This window comes from Spermophilus citellus, assembly GCF_964194105.1.
Source record: "Spermophilus citellus genome assembly, chromosome: 12".
NCBI lineage: Eukaryota > Metazoa > Chordata > Mammalia > Rodentia > Sciuridae > Spermophilus > Spermophilus citellus.
This window is the reverse complement of record NC_138198.1, coordinates 95,373,205-95,392,296: the sequence shown is the minus strand read 5'-3', so window position 1 is coordinate 95,392,296 and position 19,092 is coordinate 95,373,205. Positions and strand designations below refer to the sequence as shown.

General features: G+C 36.0%; 1 protein-coding gene across 7 annotated transcripts in view; it reads right to left on the bottom strand.

The window, feature by feature from the left end:
* KIAA1328 overlaps positions 1–19,092 on the bottom strand; it is a gene marked incomplete at its 5' end in the record, with an annotated part of 283,630 nt that overhangs the window by 52,700 nt on the left and 211,838 nt on the right. For all 7 annotated transcript variants that reach the window (XM_081262751.1, XM_081262752.1, XM_081262755.1 and 4 more), the window contains one exon: positions 8,538–8,719. In XM_081262751.1, coding sequence (XP_081118877.1) covers positions 8,538–8,719 — 182 coding nt within the window. The remainder of the gene's footprint in view (positions 1–8,537; positions 8,720–19,092) is intronic.

The following is a 19,092-nucleotide window of genomic DNA, read 5'->3' as shown; positions in this document are numbered from 1 at the left end:
GACAGTACGAGGCAGATAAAGAAGTTCACGACTCCCACCATCTGGGCAGAATCCTGGGTGATACAGGAGAAATTAAGACAGGCAAATAATAGTGAAAACAACTGAAGGATTTGTGATAAGAGGAAAGAAGAAATGTCTGTTAGTGATAGAATCTAAATATCTTCCAGTCACTACCACAGAAGATGTGAACATTAGTCTTACCTTTTTCTGTTCTGATATTTCAAAAATTGGTTGAGACAACTGACATTTGATGGGGACAATCTAAGAAGAAAATCTGAATGAGAGGCTAGGGACTTTTACAATATATGGATATATTTCAGGAATGTGTGAATACCTCATAACTGTAGGTACACCAATCTGTATATATGTGTTCATTCATTTTTTTCTGTGGAAAGGGACCATAGCTTTCATCAAATTCTGAAAGCATATGGAACTTCCAAAAGGTTGAGGATGTTTACTGCTAGTTATAGGTCAAGTGTAACTATTTCTTATTCTTAAATTTCTAAGCTCTATTTTTTAATAAGTATATCACAAATTACATAGTGTGCATATTCATGGAACTATATATTCACACATGTGCATACATACAAGGACAATATAAACTTTTTAAAAACAAAAGTACAGGAAGAATATTATCCATTAGGCTAATCAAATCATGTATAAATACATATATAACAAATACATGAGACTACATTAGTATTCATGTAAATAAATATGCACAATTTTTTTTGCATACACAGATGCACTTGGACACAATGGTTCATGTCCTATTTTTATGTAGCTGAGTCTGTTTGCTCCTCCATCAATCAACATCACATGATAAGACAAATTTTTTTTTGAGGCTCAATGCTTAGAAATCTCTTGTTTCTGGTTTCTTTGTTTTATTCTGCATCCTAAAAACAGCTAAGCCACATTACATATTCAGTTTAGTTTAAAGCATAAATTATAAAGAAAATTCCAGAGTAAACCCTCCCCAGATCAGCACTGCCAGTGTTCCTGGTCACACTTCCTCTTGTCTCCAGGAGTCAGCCACTGTTCTCATAATTATTCCATTTATCCTTTTATAGTTTTAATACTATTGATTTGGCAAAAACCATGGATTAGTTTTGCTACTTTTGGACTTAATAAAAACAGAAATATTTTAAACATTATTTTGAGAGTTCTTTTGCTTAATATTGTCTGAAATGTTTACTTATGTTGATGGTTTATGTAGCTGGAGCTTGTTTTATTTGCTATATACTACTCCATTGTATGTACTGCTGACTTTTTAAACATCTATGCTGCTATTGATGGATGTTTTAAGTAATTCTGGTTTGTGACTATTATGAAGAATGTTGCTGTGACAGAAGCTACCAGTTATCCACAAATATGCACTTTTTCCTTCATCCTGGGTACACAGCTAGATTATATTTCCCAGTCCTCTTTGTCATTGTGTGTGGTCAGGTAGAAAACCAGTGGATGTTATATGTGCCACTTTGGGGCTGTCCTATAAAAACCTTCCATGTGTACACTTTCATACTGTTCTCCCTCCTTGCTCATCTACTATATAGCAGGGTCAACAAATATTTTCCCCATAAAGGGTCAGATAGTAAATACATTAGAATTTGTAGGCCATATGGCCATTGTCACAACTATTGAACTCTGCTATTGTAGCACAAAAGCAGCTACAGACCATACATAAACAAATGGGCACAGCTGTGTTCCAATAAAACTTTATAATAGTTAGCAGGCCAGATTTGGCTCATGGTCCAGTTGGCTAACCGCTGTGTTACAGCAATGCCCAAGGTGATCTTGGAAGGCACCAGAAGTGGCTGAGCCATCATTCTTTGAGGTGCTATCAGTCTATCCCCAAGCTGGAACTGTTAGAAGAGAAGAAAATTTTTGTTCTTTAAGAACTGATTTTTTGTTACCATAGCTTAGATTGCCCTAAGTGAATATAGCTGCTATGAATATATCTGTAAGCAAATCATTTTGTGTATAAGATTCTATTATAAAAACCTGGGAATAAAATTACTGGATGTAAGATATTTATTCTTTATCTTTAATAAGCAGTGCCAAATTTGTTTTCCAAATGAGTTATATGAATTTATACACTGAATAGCAGCCAGCCATTGCTGGTATTTCTGCTCAATTCTATTCTATTGATCTATAAATCTCTCTTTATGCTAGTACCACATTATTTTGATGTTAGTAGCTTTATAATAAGTTTTGAAGTCAGAAAGTGTAAGTCCTGTAACTTTCTCTTTCAAGATTGTGTTGGTTATTTAGAGACCCTTGCAGTTTTGTATGGATTTTAGGATCAGGTTTCCCTTTTCTACAAAAAATATTGCTAGTGTTTTGATAGGAATTGAATCTGTAGGTTGCTTTGAGGAGTATTGCCATCTTAACAACAGGGAGCCTTCAAATTCAAGAATACAGAATTTCTTTCCTTTTAATTAGGTCTTTAATTTCTTTCAGCAATGTCTGTACTTTTCAGTGTGTGAATCTTGCATCCTTGCTTAAATTTATTTCCTAGATATTTTACTGTTTTGATGCTATTATAAAAAATTGTTTCCTTCAGTTTATTTTCAGATTGTTCGTTATTAATATATGGAAATACAATGTTTTTTTTTTTTGGTTGTGTTTGTGTGCGCATGTGTATTGAATTCTATCCAGAAAACTTGATGAATTCATTTATTAGTGCTCTCAGGTTTTTTGTGCATTTGCTAGGATTTTCTATATTCTTACATATAATCATGTGATCTACTAAGATAGTTTAACTTCTTTCTTTCCAGTTTGGATGTGTTTTATTTCTTTTTCTTGTCTTTTGCTTTGGCTAGAACTTCCAGTACATGTTGAATAGAAGAGGCAAAAGTGAGAACACTTGTCCTATTCCTAAACTTAGTGGGGGAATTTCAGTCTTTCACAACTGAGTATGATCTAGCTATAGGTTTTATATATAGGCTCCTTGTCATGTTGAGGAAAGTCTCTTCTATTCTTGCTTTACTCATCATTTTTTTCCACAAAAGAATGTTATATTTTGTTAAATGCTTTTTCTATGTCAATTGAGGTGATTGTGTGGTTATCCCTTTTCTCCAGTAATCAATTACACTGCTTTTGAATGTTGAACCACCTTTGAATTCTTTAGCTAAATCTCTCGTGGTCATGATGCATAATCCTTTTAACTCGCTGCTGCATTAAGCTTGCTTCTATTTTCTTGAGGATATTTTCACTCATATTTATAAGTGATACTGGTCTATAGTTACCTTGTTGAATATTTGCTTGGCCTTGGTATCAGTGCCTCTTAAATAAATTAAGATTTATTCTTTCTTCTGTTTTATGCAAGAGTCTGGGAAAATTTTGTGTTAATTTTTTTTTTACAGAATTCACTAGTGAATCTATCTGGTCCTGGGCTTGTCTTTTGTTGAAGGGTTTTTGATTACTGATTAATTCTTCTCTATTGTTATAGACCTATTCAGATTTTATATTTACTGTGGAGTCAGTTTGGTTATGTTGTATATTTCATTGAAGCTATCTAGCTTTTGGGGTTTTGGTGCATTTCCTGTTTGCCTCAATATTGTTATATTACTCCAGGTGACAGCAGTGTGCTCATCTGGCTTTTTTTCTTTTAAAAAAAATTAATTAATTTATTTTTTATTCTAATTTGTTACATGTGACAGCAGAATGCATTATAATTCATATTACACATATAGAACACAATTTTTCATATCTTTGATTGTACATAAACTATAGTCACACCATTCATGTCTTTTTTTTTATTGGTTGTTCACAACATTACAAAGCTCTTGACATATCATATTTCATACATTGGATTGAAGTGGGTTATGAACTCCCAATTTTACCCCAAATGCAGATTGCAGAATCACCTCGGTTACACATCCACAATTTTACATAATGACATATTAGTAACTGTTGTATTCTGCTACCTTTACCATTTTACCCTACATTGTAATGAAACCCCAGGCAATCTAATTAGATGAGAAAGAGAAATAAAAGGCATAAATATTGGAAAGAAAATAGTTGTTTTGAACTGAATTATGATCCTGCCGCCTCCTGATACCAGTTCATGTTAAGTCCTAACATCCAGTCCTCCTTAGAATATGGTTATTTTTGTATGTAGGGACTTCAAAGAGGTAATTAGGTAAATGAAGTCTTATGGGTGGGCCCTAACCAAGCATGACTGGTGAACTGGTGTCCTTACAGGAAGAGGGAGAAATACCAGGAACATATACACGAAGAAAAGGCCACGTGAGGTCACATTAAAATGACAGCTATCTGCAACCAAGGAGAGAGGCATGGAGCAGGGGACACACTGACCAGTAAGGAGCATGAGGGAACTTTAAGTGATAATGGAAGAGCACTACATTTTAATTGTTGGTTACATGGTTGTAAACAATTGCCAGATTTATCAGATTGTACATCTAAGGCCTGTGCAGTTTTATTATACACAAATTAAGCCTAAATTAGAATAAAAGGAAATGGAAAAAAAATCCCCACAGTTTTCTTGATTCCTAAGGCAGTGCTGTCCTTAAGATTCCACTCTACTGCTTTTTTTTTTTTTTGACATTAGCAATCAATCACCATAAGGACTTTGAAGGGATAAACATATATTTTGCTTAAATCACTAAATCACTGCAGGCACTGAGGTCAAAAGGTCTAACTGATTAGGTCCTTATTTGGGGAAAATGGAATAAGGGCATAGAAAGAAAAATCAATATATGTAATGTTATGTTAATTCATTCAACAAATATATAATGAGCACCTACCATGTGTGAAGCAATGTTCTAGGCGATGGGGGGGAAACAATAGTAAATATATGGGGTTTATTTTCTAGTGAGAGAAGATATAAAACATATATAACATGTAGGTAAGTTATACAGTATTTTCAGATATTCTTTCCATTGTAGAGGATGAGAAATATAGATGCTCTGGTTTAAGTGACAATTAACTTCACTATAGCAACTTCAACTCTTAAAGATAGCCTGTTACATTTGAAATTCTTTTTTTTCAGTGAACTGAGCAGGATAATGTATTCTACACGTCTGGGTTTATTCATAGCCTTCAAGCATACTTGTCTTCTGTGTGCTGCTGATAAAGGCATCAATATTTAGCATATCTTTTATCTCACACCTCTGGGAATCGAAAGTATTATCTTTTGGTACTTTTTCTTGTGATTAAATATATAATAAAAACAATGGTGGCAATAAAAAAGGAAATATAAATGAATGCTTCTTACAGGCAAGATGGACATGGTTTCTGTGCTTTGGATACCCCAACTTTCTTATTTCTTTTATCAAGTCACTTGTATAAATCTATCAAGTCACTTGTATAAATCATGGGCCATGAAAAGCACTCACATCATTGCAAGCACAAGCTCATTTAGAAGAACCACTAAGAGATTCTGAGATTAGTCCTCATTCTGGTCAAGTCTACAATAATACTCTTCCAGTAAAAATAAAAATGTGTTTTGGAGCCACACAGTGGACCTTAACCAGTGACAGCACTGTATAAGATTATATAACTTAAAAAACCCCAAAGACAAAATGAAGGCCATAGTCAATACCAGCAGCTAAATCCAAATTACTCTAGGATCAGTTTCTCTTAAAGTTTTAGGGGACTTTAGAGATCCATGAAAGAAAAGCAAACAGAAGGATGGCTCTAAATGTACAAGGGGGTTCTTGGCGAAGCTTTACAGCAAAGGGCAGTGCCAAGAACATTCCAAGTATTGACAAATGAAAAAGTTTATATTTTCAGTGTAATTCTAATAATACTTTACATATTTTTGTGTCACAAGGTTGTTTCAAGAGTCTAGTTTCTCGTATAAAGTTTTGCATATAAAGTTGGCAGAAGGGTGAGGAGGACTGGAGAGGTAAAGGAGTAAGAGACTGGTAATAAAGATTAATGGTCCTGCAGTAAATGTCCTATGCTGTATTTAGTGATGAAAGGACAATAACAAAAGAAACAAAGGATATCAAACAGAAGAACTGTATATTAAAAAATTCAGATACAATAAAGAGGGGAAAGCAATTAAGGAGGTGCCCAACCAAGCAGTGTAACTTAGGCAATTAGTGCTAGGTCACTGGCCTTATGATAAACAAGGCATCCAAACCCGCTGTAATATTCCTTGGAAAGTTGCGCTTCCCATTTGGTTGGGTGCCACAGCAAATGCCAACACAATAACTTTGCCCTTACCATCCTCTGCATATACCTGCTCTACAATGGGCAGAATAGCTCAAGGGGTCAGTGTTAGCTCCTTTAATTAAATCAGACTTTACAAAATCATACTTTCACTAATTAAAGGATGGAAAAATATATGACAGTCTTTTGCATGAGCAGAAAACAGTTAATAGTTTCTGTGAATACTTTAAAATAAGAACTCTTCAAAAGATGAAAAAGTTTTCTATGTATTTTTTTCCACTGCCATACTACAACTTCCCTTTCATCAAAAATAAAAAAGAAAAAAAATACAAACCTATGGAAAAAATAAAACAGTGAGTGAATGAGTGAAAACTGTTCCTGAAAACTTTGCAGAATTGTAACAGCTTTCTCTTTGTTAAATTGATTGGTATAGCAACATTATAAAATGACTATTAGGATTCATTGTACACAACAGAAAGTGCTGAAATGTCAGCAGACTATACAGCAAAAAGTAATGGGTTCTGAACTTCTGTTAGTCAAAAATGATTTTGTTTCAAATTAGAAATTGATTTTTTTTGGACACAAGCCCTTTCCAGGCTTCCATCTTCTGTAGCTGGGCCCAGGACAGATTAACCTCCACCATACAAGGGCTGGCCTGATGATACCTTTCTCAAAGTGCCTTTTCAATTGCTGCTTTCTAATGTTGCTGTGGTCTTAACCAATAACACAAGTTATTTGTCCCTTTGCTATTACACTATATTTTTCTCATTTTGCCATTTTATTTTAGTGCTGACACACAACATGAATTTGTTGACAAGTTAACAGAAGACTATGTTAAGCCTCGTGGTATAACCACCAGACCAATTCTGACTAGTTCTCCACTGACCAAAGTGCAATGGCTAAGAATAGAGAAAGCTGAAGTAAGAGTTTTCCATCTCTGAAAGATTAATGCAAGAGAAAGTAAAGAAGATTCTATCTCATGTAGTAAGTCTGCTCAGTTTTGGTAGCAAAGTCTAAAAAGAAGCTTCGGCATTTTTCAAAAGAAATGGAAGTCTTGCAGAGCATTTGCTTTATGTCAAACAAAATGTACTTTTTTTTTTTCAAATGGTGGATAGTTTTCCTTTTGAAGTTTAGATTAATTAGTATCTGTCAATTACCTGGGAGGGGATTAAACAATCTGTAGGTTAATCATAGTTAAAAAAACAAACAAAATTTGACAAAGCAGGCAGCAGGTGAGAAAAGGTAGGGAGAGGTACACATGCAAGGTCCTCTCAGGAAGCATGGTGATTCTCAAATAAATAAATATGAGAGTGGCTAGAGACATTATGAAAAACTGACTGCTCAACCGTAGAGGTAGAAAAGTGTTGCCTGGTGAAAAAAGGGAGTATATAAGAAGGAAATCAGGGTTAGCAGTTTTGAGCAGAAAAAGAGATGTATTAAAAAGGTGTGAACAGAAAGGGGTTTGGAGACCACTTGGCCCTTTGTTTCTTGTACATCTTTTCTGTACAGTGAGGTTCATTCACTTTCTAAGTTCTTCCTTTAAGGCTTTCAGGATAGATTAAGCCAAGAGCTACTCTAGGAAAAACTGGGAAACACAATTAAATTCCCTTCACTTAACATTTCACGTTTATTTATAACTGATTTGTTTTCAAAATCTACACATAAAGCATGTGGTAGTGCATGTCTGTAATCCCAGCAACTTGGGAGGCTGAGGCAGGAGGATCACAAGTTGGAGGCCAGCCTCAGGGAGGCTTGAAGCAATTTAGTGAGACCTTGTCTCAAGATAAAAAATCAAAAGAACTGGGGATGTAGCTCTGTGGTAAAAGTGCCCCCGGGGTTTAATCATCAGTACCAAAACCTCAAAACCAAAAACAAAACAACAACGACAACAAGAAAATCTACCACATATATAATAGGAAGCATTACTAGCATTTGAAAGACTGCTAGGCAATATCCGAATTTAGACTTTGAAGTTCTGTTTTAGCCACAAAGTGGAGCTGCTGATGACTTCCGTACTTTCTTTGTTTCCAGAAAACTAAAGACTAACTGTTGTTAGGGTTTTCTATGACAGGAGAGATTTGTGTACAATTTGTCCTCTTTACTAACTTTAAACATCGTTTTTATGATAATACTTGATGCTTAATTCTTATAGTTTATGCTTACAAACTGAAAGTATGAGAAACTAGACAGTGTTTCTCATACAAGTATTTTAAGAAAAATACAGATGAAGTTCACTAATCTAGTAGCTGTACCACTATGGCCCATAAGCGCCATGTCAGTTTGTAACGTTAACTCATGCTCAGCATTTTAGGAAATCATTTGGTGTTCACTGATTAGCAGCCACCAGCAACACCCTGCCCCAGCAGCTTCTCATTTTGCTACTACAGATGTAAACTTACCTCTTTGGGGTCTACATGTATCTTTTTTTGGACTTGTCCACTCGGCATCATCTTCTACATGCGACTGAAACCCAACTGTCTTCTTCTCCCTCCTATTCTCTCCACTGCTTGGGGAATGGTGGTACTTTTTAAAGGACAATGAGGTTCCAGACAGCCATCCATCACATTTTGACTTTAACAAACTGAAAGAGCAAACATGAATGAACTGTAGAGAACACAGAAGGGGATACAGATCACACAAGGATATTCAAATCCAGCATGAGTCAAAATGCAATTCATGGAAGTAAGAATTTGCTTTTTCTTATTATTTTTATTGACCTTTAATTTGAATAATTTCCTAAAGGTCTATTTTTGTGTCCTTCCATCATAATTTTAGAGAGAAATGGTCTTTATCCTCAAAATGTTTACATATGGAGTTGGAGAAATGAGACTCAGACCCATGAAGCTGCTAATAAAGAGTATGATTAAGAATTGTAATGAAAAAAAATAAGAGGTCATGAATAATGGCATAATTTGGTGTGAACATACTTTATATACATAGTTACAAAAATTGTGCTATGAATGGATAATTATGATTGTAATGCATTCCACTATTGTCATGTATGTAAGAAATAAAAATAAATAAATAAGTTAGCAAAAAAAAAGAGTATGACTAAGAACTGAAATATTTATAGGATAAAAGGTATGGTAAAACAAGACTTATGTATCTAAAATGTTTCCTAAGTACTAAAATATGATCATTAAAAATCAAAATATCACCAGTGTGCCTCAATATTTATGATGGACCCAGGGTATGTAAGGAGTAGTGCAATAGTGCTTGCAGAACACCTGGGTCTATCCTTCTGTTAGGGATTAGACAGATGAGGATGGTGGTGGGAACACAAGATTAAAAGAATAATTGTATAAAATGGGCCCACTGTGCTGACCCACACATGCTTTTTTTTTTTTTTTTTCCCAAGAAGCAATTTACTTGCAGCCCTGCCTGGCCTCAGTGGACAGGATATTCTACATTCCTCAGCAAACTACCTGTTAACTGCAGGAGAAATGCAGGCCCCAAGACAATATCCATGGGAGGAACTCAGGAGATTTTTGTGATTAGATCTTGAAACTCTGGGAGATAAGGATAGTTCCTCCTAATCATAAAATCTATAAGAATGTTTGATTGAGAATCCAATTAGAACAGGTCAGTATGGGCCCAGGTGACCTACAGTTGCCATAACAGTGGGGATATGAAAGTCTTATGTCAGCCTGCTGTCAGTCAAAAGTCAAGAGGTGGACCTGGGGGACTCTCTGGAAATGTCTCTGGGACCCCCAGTAAAACTGTAGTACAGGAGAGGCACATTGTCCCTCTCCTCTCTTGAGAGGACCCATTTTTTCCTTTGAGAGGGTCCCCTTTCCCTTTTGCTATTCGTTCAATAAACTCATTCCTGTTACTCTGAGTGACATGTCTGAAATCTTTCTGACTTGGTCACAAAAATTGGGAGTTGTAGGGGGGATCTTTGCATTGCTTCAGTTTCTCAGAAGGCCCCAGCACCATAACACTTCCGTAATTTCATCATAAAGTTAACAAGTTGAATATAGAGTAAAAGATATTTTAGTAAACATAACACATGCATTCTTTCTCTAGATTTACAGAACCCAGAAAACCAGTGATCTTCACATAACATCAGGTTTTTTTTTTTCTCTCATTAATAAACTGTGTTCCCAACATTAACATTTCTTCTTAAAACATTTTATTTTTTAGGAATAAAAATTTTAGGAATATTCTGATGTGTTAGCCCTCACTATTCCACTAGCCTGTTCCTTCTAATTGAAGTTCACCACAGACTCATGACATTTCGAGTTATCTTCCTCATGCCTGTAACAATGTGAAAATTAAAGTTAAGAAAAAGAAGACTGAGAGACACATAGAGGCAGCTACTCAAAAAGTAAGTCTAAGTAATAAGATGCTTAAACTGCCTAGAAAAGAGGTAATCTCTAGTCAAGAATAAGAACTGGGAGGACTGTCAGAAGGTTCAATGCACCTCTGTATGAAAATGTCACACCAAATATGAAGGATTATTGAGCTCAGGACAATTAAAAGAAAAAAAATACAGAAAAGCTCTCTGGCCTCCATTTACCTAAAACAGGCCTTAGATTGATAAAGACAAATGATACCCCACTTCTCTACCCAAGGGAAGATAAAGATTGACCACCAAAGACAGCTTTAGCCATTATCACTTAAAGATGACACACCAGGAATCTATATTAACAAGCTTTAATGATTAATCTTTATTTACCTTCTGCCAATTTGTGGACCTTAAGAGACTGAAAGTCCTTTTCCTTTGTCTTGTCATTTCTCTAATTACTGATTTTTGAATTTTAAACCACCCCTTAGAACAACTGATTCTCAGGGTGTATCCTTTGCATATATGAAATATGCATGCCAAATATTTATATATGTTTGTTTTTCTCTTGTCAGTTTGTTTGTTACAATGGCCAGTTTCAACTATGAACTTATGGCACTTGAAGAAAAAATTATTCTTACCCTACAAAACTACCCTCACCCATCCTGGATTAGGCTAACCTTGTATGAGAAAGCCCTCCTTACACCTCTCAGTAATAGGACCTCATGCAGGGCCAACCTCCACATTCCACTCCTCCTCATTCCACTTATATGCCAACATCTAACACCAGTATAGCCCCAAGAAGGGAAGCCACCTCCATCCTACAAATGCTCTGATATTTTATGCTAAGTTGCTCTATTCTGCAGATGCCCTCCTCCCACTGCTCAAGTCCTAACACTTCCAAGATCAAATTAATTTTTGGCTATAATATGAGGTAGGGATCAAGCTCTACCACTTCCATTTATACCCAGTATTATTTGTTTAAAAGGTTTTCTTCTGAATTGCTTGGCATCAAAAACAACCAAAAAACAGCTGAGCATACGAGTGTGGGTGTCTGTTTCTGGGGTCTTTTTCATTTATCTATTCATCTATGTTAATGTAAGTATTAATCCTGTATTGATTCCATAACTTTACATGCCTGAAACTAGTTAGCCTAAACTCTTCAATGTATTCTTCTAGAGTAGCAAAGTTTCTTCTTCCTCCAGTTCAAGTGGTTCTCAAATCCTGTAGAACAGAATTTTGCCACACAGAGGGAATTTGGCAATTTCTGGAGAGGCTTTGGTCATAATTGAGGTTGCTACTGGTATCTAATGAATAGAGGCCAAGGATTCTGCTAAACATGCTACAATGTACAGGACAGCCCTCTTCACCACCACCAACAAAGGATTATCTGATCAAAAGACAAGAGTACCAAGGTTGATAAATCCTGCTCCAGTCTTTGAGTGAGCTTGTGTCATTATTTCTTCTTTGAATGTTAAGTAGGATTCTCAAGCAAAGCTTCCACGGGTCCGTGGTTTTACTTATAGGGAGGTTCTATTACAGTGACAACACCCTAACAGTTACTTTTGCTTCCATCCCTTTACCTAGCATTGTAATTCTAAAGAAAAGCCACATCGGAGTAAGATGTTAACTATTAAATCATCTTTCTCCAGATTTACAGAACCCAGAAAACCAGTGATCTTCACATAACATCAGACCGTATAGCACCTCTCCTTATGTTTTTATTCTTGTGCATCAATTAACAACAACAACAACAACAACAACAACAACAAAATGTAAACTGTTGTGAGGTTTAACATGCAGAAAAGTAATATGTTTGAAGGATTACAGGAACTAGCCCCAGAAGGTCAAGTCTGATACCATGTTCTGGAGAGAGGGGAAAAAAATAAAAAGGAGATACCTGTCCTCATGCCCTAGATGATGAAGATCGAATCTGGAATGTAACTTTCCTGCCCACTGTCTCACTGGTAGGTAACAGAAAGATAGGAGCAGCGGGAACATGACATTAAGGAGATAATTCTAAAAAATGGACCTACCATGCTGACTCCCACAAGTTTTCTTTTAAAAAGAAATTTATAGGCATCCCTGACTAACTTAAGTCAATAGGATATGCTATATTTCTCAGGAAGCAACCTGTTGTCGGCGGGAGAAGTGCAGGCCACAGGTTCCCTTTCCAGTAAGAACAACACAAGTTACCTGAAGGGGGTCATAATTTTATGACCTTTACACAGATCAGATTACAGAACTTAGGGAGACAGGATAATTAAAAGTAAAGCCACCAACCATAAAATTTGTAAGAACCAGTTCCAATTAGAACTGGCAAGCACAGGTCAAAGTGACCCAGAGTTGTCTTGGACCTTTAACATATCATTAAAATAGTAAAATCCCCCATCCCCCGCTCCTGCATTGGGCAAGACCATATGCAGTGGGGCCTTGGAAGTCTGATGCAATCCTGCTGTTCATCAAAAGTCAAGATTGGACCTGAGTAGGACTCCCTGCAAACTTCCCAGGGACCTCCCCCCACCCCCCCCAAAAAAAAGTGGAGGACAGGAGGGGCACACTGTCCCTCTCCTCTCTAAAAGAACCCACTTTTTCCATTTCTTCCTTAGGATTGTCAACTTTTCCATTGTCTTATCTCTTTGAATAAACTCATGCCTGTTACTATGTATGGTCTATCTGAAATCTTTCTGGTGTAATCACAAGAAATGTTAACTAAGGACCCTTGTGGCTACCATGGCTTTATGGCAAGCCCTTGCTCTGTAACACAGAAAATCATATAAAATTTATATCTCCAAATTTATCATCCATAAAATCCAGCATACAACACAAATTACCTGCTAAGAGCCACAGCCAAGTAATGTGATGCATGGCACTTTAGGTTGTAAGGTGACACCAGCTAGCCATTGAGACGATATGATTATGTTAAGATTTGCATTCATATGGATATTGGACTCCTGCTGTTCACCTTGGCCTGCTACAGGACTCCTGGACAGTTCCCATTGGTTGGGGAAGTACAGTAGGAGGGAATTCCGGGGGAGGAACTTGTGTTCCCGGGGTTCCAGTAGAACACCACTGCGTGGGTGGACCAGCTTCTTCCCAGACGTGTAAGGGGTATTGGCGGCATTTTCAAAAATAAAGTTTTTTTCCTGCTTGAGTGGCTCGTGATTCTGTGCCCAGCCAGACTGCGGCAATTACCAAACATGAAAACAAAGATAATGTGACCTACAGTCAAGGAATATAATTAGTTAATTAAAATTAACCAAAAGATGGCCCAGCTATGAATTTAGATATAAGGACTTTATTTAAATTAGCTATTATACGGCTGGGGTTATGGCTCAGCGGTAGAGAGCTTGCCTTCCACTTGTGGGGCACTGGGTTTGATCCTCAGCACCACATAAAAATAAATAAACAAAATAAAGGTATTTGTCCATCTACAACTAAAAAAAATTTTAAAAATATTTTAAAAATTAGCTTTTATAAAGAAAGATGATTCCTAATTTATGATAATTCAATTTTCAACTTTTCAATAGTGTGAAACCATACACATACAATTTATTCTGTTTCTTGCTTTCAGTACAGTATTCAATAAATTATATGAGATATTCAACACATTTATAAAACAGACTTGGTATTAGATTTTACTCAATTAGAGGCTAATGTAAGTATTCGGAACATATTGAAGGTAAGTGAAGCTAAGTTATAATGTTTGGTAGGTTAGGTATATTAAATGTATTTTTGACTTAAGGTATTTTTTATTTATAACGGGTTTAACAGGATGTAACCCCATCATAAGTCAAGGCCCATACATTGATGGACATAAAAGAAAACATGCTCTTACTGAATGAACATACAGGCAGTTTCAGCAGAGATGCTGAAACTCTAATTTGAACCAGATGGAAAAAAATTCAAGATCTGAACATTACGGTGAGTGATATAAAAATTGGAATATGGAAATGGTCAATGAATTTTATGATAGAGACAATAGAAATTATCTAATTTAAACACATATAGGAAAAAAATTGAAGAAAAATTGGCAAAATCCCAGGGATCTTAGAGACAATGTTAAAGTGTCTAATAAGCACCCATAACTTATTTAAAGAGAAGACTCTGAGAAATGGGTAGGAAAAAAATAGAAAAAAAGTATCTAATTAGGAATGCAGAATAGTTTCCAATTTTGATGAAAAACATTGATCTAACAATCAAATGGTTTAAAACAAGATAAAAGAATACTGGAAAGAAGAGAAAAGTATTAATTATACAGAAGAATGATAACAGGAAGAACAGTTAACATCAGAAGATAGTGTAGTATCTTTAGAATGCTGGAAGGAAACAAACTAAATTGTCATCTCAGAATTCTACATATTATGAAGATGTCCCCCAAAAAGGAAGGAGAAATAATATTTTCAGATGAAAACAGGAAAGATTTGTTGTCAGCACACCTGTGCTACAAGAAACAACAGGATGTTTTTCAAGTGGAAGGAAAATGACACCAGATGGAAATCTGGATCTATATTGAGAGCAATGAAGAGCATCAGAAATAGTACATGTGTGGATAAACATAAAAGACTGTGTCTTTTTAGTCTTATTTTAATTTCTTTAAAAATTATATGAGTGTTTAAAAAAATGATAATATTGTGTTGTGGGGTTCATAATATTCTGAGTTATGATAAGATACATATGACAATAATATCACAAAGAATAGGAAGGTAAACGTACTTATAGAAAAGATCTTGCATTCTGCATAAAATGGCACAGTCCATATCATATTACTTTGATATGGACTTTAGAGTTAGGGAAGCATTTTGTAATCTCCACAGAAATTATTTTAAAAAGGCAAAGAGGTGTAGTTAAAGAGCTAATAGATTGTAATAGAAAATTTTTTATGGTCTAGATATGTGGTGTTCCCCAAAAGCTCATGTGTGAGACAAGACAAGAAAATTTAGAGGTAAAATGCATGAATTATGAGAGCTTTAATCTAATCAGTTCATTAATCCCCTGATAGGGATTAACTGGGTGGTAACTGTAAACAGGTAGGGTGTGGCTAGGTTGGGTGGTTGGGGGTGTGTCTTTGGGGTATATTTTGACTCTGGTGAGAGAGGAAGTCTCTCTCTCTCTACTTCCTGGTTCCATGTCTAGTCCTGCTTTCCCCTCCACATGTTTCCATCATGATTTTACTATTTTAATGATATGCTAAAGATCCATCATGATATTTCTGCCTTATCTCAGGCCCAAAGCAACTGAGTTAGCCATCTATGAACTGAAACCTCTGAAATAAACTTGAGCCCCTCATAAAACTTTTCCTCCTCTAAAATTGTTGTTGTCAGGTCTTTTGGTCACAGCAGTGAAAAAGCTAACATAACTTATTTAATACCTAATTAAATATAATAGAAAACTGAGAAAAATATTATCCTCCCTTTCCCTTTCAAAAAGAAACAGAAAAAGAGAAATGGCAAACCAAACAAGAAAAAGAAAAAAGTATATTAATATGAAGGGTGATCAAAAAGCAAAATACTATATCTAAATCTAACAGTATTAATAGTTAGGTTAAATTTAGATTGTTACACTAGAGAAAAGAATCCAAACATATACTGCTCATAGAGTCATATTTAAAAAAAATAATAAACAGGTTGACATAAAGGATGGAAAGAAATATGCCATGTAAACAATTCATGTGAAAGACTGTCATGGCTATATACTATCAAATAAATTTACATTTATAAAAAGACTATTAGCAGGGATAAAGAGAAATATTTCATCATGATGAGCTAAATTATCAGATAGACATAAAAATCATAAATACTCATGCATCTAAAACAGAGCTTCACAATATATGTAGCACAAACTGAAAAGACTAAAGAAAAATGTAGAAAAATTAATATAATATCTGGAGAGTTTAACAGTCTTTTGTTAACAGTTGATAGAGAAAGCAAGACAAAATGCACACATTTCTTAAAAATGCAACTTGTCAAAACTGTCTAAGGAAGAAACAGAAAATATGATGAATCTTTTACCTACAGAGAAATTAACTTCAAAATAAAAAATATTCCCACAAAGAAAAAGGCCCCCACATAAGAAAAAAAATTACATTTTTCCACAAATTCTTTCAGAAATAGGAGAGAAGACTTCTCATCAAATTTTATGGTGTCATATGATAAAAAATCTGATTAAGTTATTATAAGAACATCACAAAGCAGTATTTTTCATGAACTTATGACACAAGAATCCTCAACAAAACATCAGCAAAACAAATTCAGCCATATAAAAATGGTACTATATCATGGAGAAGTGAGTATTTTTCCAAAATGCAGGGTGGAGTTAATATCCAAAAATAATATCAGGTAAATGATCACATTAAAAGAATAAAGGAAAAGCATATGATTGTATAATACATGCAGAAGAAGCATTTGACAAAATTTTTATAAGAACTCTTAGCAAATTAGGAATATAAGGTAATTTCTTTCAACCTGGTAAAGAGCTTGCTATGATTTGAATGTGGTTTTCCTCAAAGATTCATGTGTTAAGACTTGTTCCCCTTGGTAGTGGTATGGAATCTTCAAGAGGTGAGATTAGTGGATGGAGGAAGCTGGAGGGCCAGAGGGAGGCAGCAATCTGTGCTGCTCCGTGATCAAGATCTCACTTAGTTGGAATACTGCATCTCAGAGTATTAGAAGACCCCTAGACAGATGCTCTCCACAGATGTCACCAGCTCTGTGACCCTGTGTGTGCAGGGCTTCTAGCCTCAGCATTCCAGCAGGATCTCAAGAGTGCCTTAGCAGAATCACCTATCAACACATCTGTGGATCTCCAAGACTTCGATCCACTCCCACGCAGGTCACTCAGCTGCTACCTACCCATTGCACATTGCCATCTCCTGACTCCCCCCACCTCACCAGACACCTGGGCACTGAAAGCAGACTGCCTGCATCTTGGCTCAACATTCTCACCATATTAGGTGGGCAGCACCCAGATGGATCTCCAGCAGCCAGGTACCAGGTTTGCAATCTCCCCCTCTCCCCAGTGGCAGTAACCCAACACAGTAATTGCCCAACACAGGTGTGCCATGCCACCAGGGCACTGCCCACGGGAGACCAGCTGTGAGAGGTTCCTCAATTGGGAACTGATAAGGGAGAGGGAGATAGGGCTAAAGTTTGGAGCCTAATAGAGAGACCAGGAACTAGAAAATCTTCAGGGAAAATAGGGAGATAGTACTGGGTGCTCAAGTCATGAGTGGTCTCAAAAAGAGGCTAGTGAGGTGCAGTCTCCCTGCAGGGCACCCTGCACCTGGTGCAGGCACCCTGCACCAGGAACCAGGACCAGTCTTCCCACCCTGGTTACCTCCACCATCCTGAGGGCAGAGACACCAGCTTACAGCAGACAACCCCACCTACTGGATGAGAAGGGAAGCAGGACAGATACGGATCTCTAAAACTAGCAACAATACTTTGAGTTTTTTTTTTTCCTCTTCTACCCATCTATCCTCCAGCCCTCACATCCCCAACATATGTGAAACCAAGAACTTTGCATGAAATAGAATTTTGAGGAATGAATCATCTGAATAATACAAGATAGAGGTGTTGTATATGCCCTTTTTCTTTTCCTTTTTCTTCTTTCATTTTTCCTTCCCCCTCTAAATTTTACTATTTTAATATCCTGTATTTTTCTAAATACACAGGTATGTTTGATGTACTCTACTGTCTTCCTATGTACTTGCCTACCCCAAATTACTTCCTGTCTATGCTCTTGCTACTAACCCTCTTCATTAGATTTCTCTTTCACACTTCCTAAGATATATTAACTTATATCCTCACATCCTACCTCTGCAGCATATTGCCCTATGCCCCACCCCCAGTTCATTGTCCACCGTCAGAAACTGTAAACCTTTTTACAAAACTACTGATTATATTTTAGATAATAATTGAATCCAACATATTTGTACATTGAGACTAAACTGTTAACATCTTAATAACAACAAATTATTCATAGGTGGTATATTGTTGATGTTGGGATCTGTTAACATTGTCCTTCCTCACAAAGGAGAGGTCTTGGAACCCTACAAGAGCACTACAAACCTATAGGGTAAAAACAATAACACCCCAGACACACAGAGCTGGAAAGGAAGATACAGGAGTAACATTAAAAGACAAGGGAAGAAAATGCCCCAAACAAATCAAGACACAGACCCCACATCATTAGAATCATTGGCAGCAATGGCAAAAGAAATAACAGAGAAGGAGTTCAGGATGTACATGGTTAAAGTGTTCTGTGAACTCAAGGAAGATATAAGAGAGTAAATACAGGCATTGAAAGATCACTTCAACAAGGAGCTACATAAACAAATACAGCAAAAGATCACCTCAACAGGGAGATAGAGGTTATTACAAAAAAAAAAAAAACTAAACAGAAATCTTTGAAATAAAAGAAACAATAAAACAAATTAAAAGCTCAAATAAACGCATCACCAACAGAGTATACCACTTAGAAGATAGGACATCAGACAATGAGGACAAAAAAAAAATTCTTGAAAAGAACAGTGATAATGGTGAGAAACTAGGAGCAGAATATTCAAGAAGTATGGGATAGCATAAAAAGACAAAATTTAAGAGTTATTGGGATAGAGGAAGGCATAGAGGTCCAAACCAAAGGAATGAACAATCTATTCAATGAAACGA